The sequence below is a fragment of the Lactuca serriola genome, chromosome 9 (genome assembly GCF_051521515.1).
Source record: "Lactuca serriola cultivar US96UC23 chromosome 9, Lser_US96UC23_V15, whole genome shotgun sequence".
Lineage (NCBI taxonomy): Eukaryota > Viridiplantae > Streptophyta > Magnoliopsida > Asterales > Asteraceae > Lactuca > Lactuca serriola.
The window spans coordinates 44,466,970-44,469,751 of record NC_136416.1 but is presented as its reverse complement, the minus strand read 5'-3'; the positions used below and the strand labels follow the sequence as shown (position 1 = coordinate 44,469,751).

Here is a 2,782-nt window from a genome sequence, read left to right as displayed (position 1 = left end):
AATTATTTTTGTAACCTTGGTTCCCACGAGTTATATAAGTCGGTAATTATAATACGGTTGTGTATTTAGTTATTTTATATAAGCTCTATAAGATTATAAATTATCAAGTTACAGTCCAAAAAAAAAAAAAAAAAACGTAATATTTATTAAGTTGGTTCAAGACTAAACCACAAGAATTTATAGCTACTAATCAAATGCGATTATACAGATCAACCATCACAAAGTTTGTACAAATCCATTAATTTGTTATATACTTATATTAGTTATTTCTTTTTTTTAAAGACGACACATGTACCAGATACCAACTGTAAGCCCTTTGGTGGCCATATTAATTAGTAGTAAGGTGCGACATTAACAAAATCAAGCACATAGAGTCCCCAAACTAACACTAAAGAGGCAATCACAAATACCACCGGGCTAAACAACCAAAATAATACAGGAAACGTGATGCAAAGCATTCTGTTTCCAAAAATAGCCAAAATAAAACCTCTTTCCAAGATATCTCTCGTGTATTTACGAGATGAAGAAGGTGATGGCGATGCAACCCCTTCAGCCTCAGGTTCAGCTCCCAATGCATAAATCAAGTAATTTGCGTCGATCAAGTTTGCAACAGCCATAGAGCTACAAAGAAAGCTAGTTAACAAGAAGAGGAACGCTGATCCATACTTTAGGAAAAGGATTTTTGTCGTATGTAACCCAAAAAAAGAATTGCTGAAGAGATCTTTTGCACTGTATGTGTTGTTGATCAAAGCAGCCAAAGCCACTGTTATGATCGATGTGACCATGGCAGATAGTATAGAACTCATCAACGTATTTCTCAAACTTTGTACAGCTAACGTGCCTTTATTATCATCTCCCTGATAAAAAAAACACAAGAAAAAAAAAATCAAGTGTAAGAGGTATGAAGTACGTTCTAATATACTACAATTTATATAAAAATGTTGGTGTTCTTGATCTTATCAAAACCCATATCGAGATTCAAGTTCTTTCCTTGATTTAGACAAAACCCATATCAGGATTTGGGTTTTTCTTGATTTGATCAAACCCCGTTTCCTTCATCTATAAATAATCATGCATTAATTTCTAAAACAAAAAAAAATGTAATTGATGCCTGTTTCATGTCTTTTAGCCAATGTTTCCGCTTGATGGATTCGATGCCGATTGTTGTGCAAGATGGTTTGGTCTTGAATTTATACCAAAGATAGGTATGGTAACCAAATGTGATGAAGAAGCTGAGCGGGACTAAGATGGTGTCCATATAACGAAGAAGTGCCATTTTTCTGTTGTATAAATTGATGGGATTCAACTGAATTTATTGATGGTGAAGAAAGAATACTCCTCAGTTTATGGAAGCTGAATTGGATTCATTATCAAGGATAGTGGAATCCTGTTGCTATCAAAAGTGTGATATAAAGCAAATAGTTACTTGATTGGAGTCATGCTGATTTTGTGTGTATATATATAGGGTGTGAGGATGGTGCGGTTGTGTGGGGCCTTTATTTATAGGCCGTGGATCAAACTTTTGATTAATTATACGCATGGTTGAAAATTACTAATCCAATTAATGTTTTATTAACACAAAAATTAGGTTTATTGTATTATCAATGTAAACATATTTATATATCCAATCACTACAAAAGATATAGGTTAGAAATGACTTTAAATTGTGCCACAAGCTTTTGGTTTGGGAATTGATATAACATTTTTTGAGAAAAATAATAAAAATGAATTTTTTTAAGAAAAATACATTTTGAAGATAGTTACAATAAGTCGAAAATTATAGATGAATTTTTACTTCAAAAATCATTTAGTATTTAATATTTTTTTTTGTAGATAGTTGATGTAGCTATTGATTCATTTTAAATTTACGATCTGAGCAATACAATAAGTATGAAAACATAGTTGATTTCTTATTCAAAACTATAATATATATATATATATATATATATATATATATATATATATATATATATATATATATATATATACACACACACTAGCCGTTTACTTACGCTAAACGATGGGTATGAATAATTTTTTTCAAAAATGAGATTTTAGAGGCAATTCATTTTGTGCAAATAGTTTGCTACACTTAAACAATTATCCACACATGCATCATTGATATCAGCATGATCAATTTTACGTTTGCATGCTTATTTTTATGTATCTTTCTTACGTATGAATTTAATCACATATAATACGTTTCCATTCGACAGAATTTATTAGAGTTAGTCAAACGTACTGACCTTATATATTCATTTACCAACAAATGCAACGGTATATAACTTTTATCAATACAAACGATAAAACTGAACTTACAAAACAAATTGATGTCACCGCAACGAATGATAGGCAAAATCCTAGTTAATATTGATGCAAATGTTTTTTCAACTTCTACTTTAAGTATTTAAACTAAGAATTATATTATTTTGTTACCAAACAAAAATCTTTTTTTTAAGTAATTTACAATTTACTTAAAAGTTTAGCCTCCGAAAGACATTCTTAAATTGTATAATTACATTTTAATATTCATGGTATTACAACATTTTTTTCTAAAAAAAAAAATAGTAAAGCTAAAAAATCATCAAAACAATCTGTCTCACTTGCTTCCGTAAGTCACCTAAATATCAATTGCTTCCATTAAAACACCTGAAAAAGTAAGGGTTAAAATAAGCATATTCTGGAGTCAAATTAGAAAGAAGTATTTATGTTAAAGATTATATACCTCTACGTCTTCTTGACCTATCAAAAATATTTAAAAAACAGCAAAATAATTCATATT

The 2,782-nt window shown here is 29.5% G+C and overlaps 1 protein-coding gene across 1 annotated transcript; it reads right to left on the bottom strand.

Annotated features, from left to right (window-relative positions):
- Positions 1–297: 297 nt before the first annotated feature.
- Positions 298–1,434, bottom strand: LOC145077047 (transmembrane protein, putative (Protein of unknown function, DUF599)). Its single transcript, XM_079022825.1, has 2 exons — positions 1,112–1,434; positions 298–857 (listed from the first exon to the last, which is right to left on the bottom strand). The coding sequence occupies exons 1-2, from the start codon at positions 1,274–1,276 to the stop codon at positions 333–335; spliced, it is 690 nt and encodes a 229-aa protein (XP_078878951.1). The 5' UTR covers positions 1,277–1,434; the 3' UTR covers positions 298–332.
- Positions 1,435–2,782: the final 1,348 nt, after the last annotated feature.

Excerpts from the sequence above, each read along its gene's own strand:
- LOC145077047 (XM_079022825.1), bottom strand. The coding sequence starts at position 1,276 with ATGGCACTTCTTCGTTATATGGACACCATCTTAGTCCCGCTCAGCTTC. Across the intron at positions 858-1,111 it reads GGCTAAAAGACATGAAACAG|GGAGATGATAATAAAGGCAC; the intron begins GCATCAATTACA and ends TTTTTTTATCAG.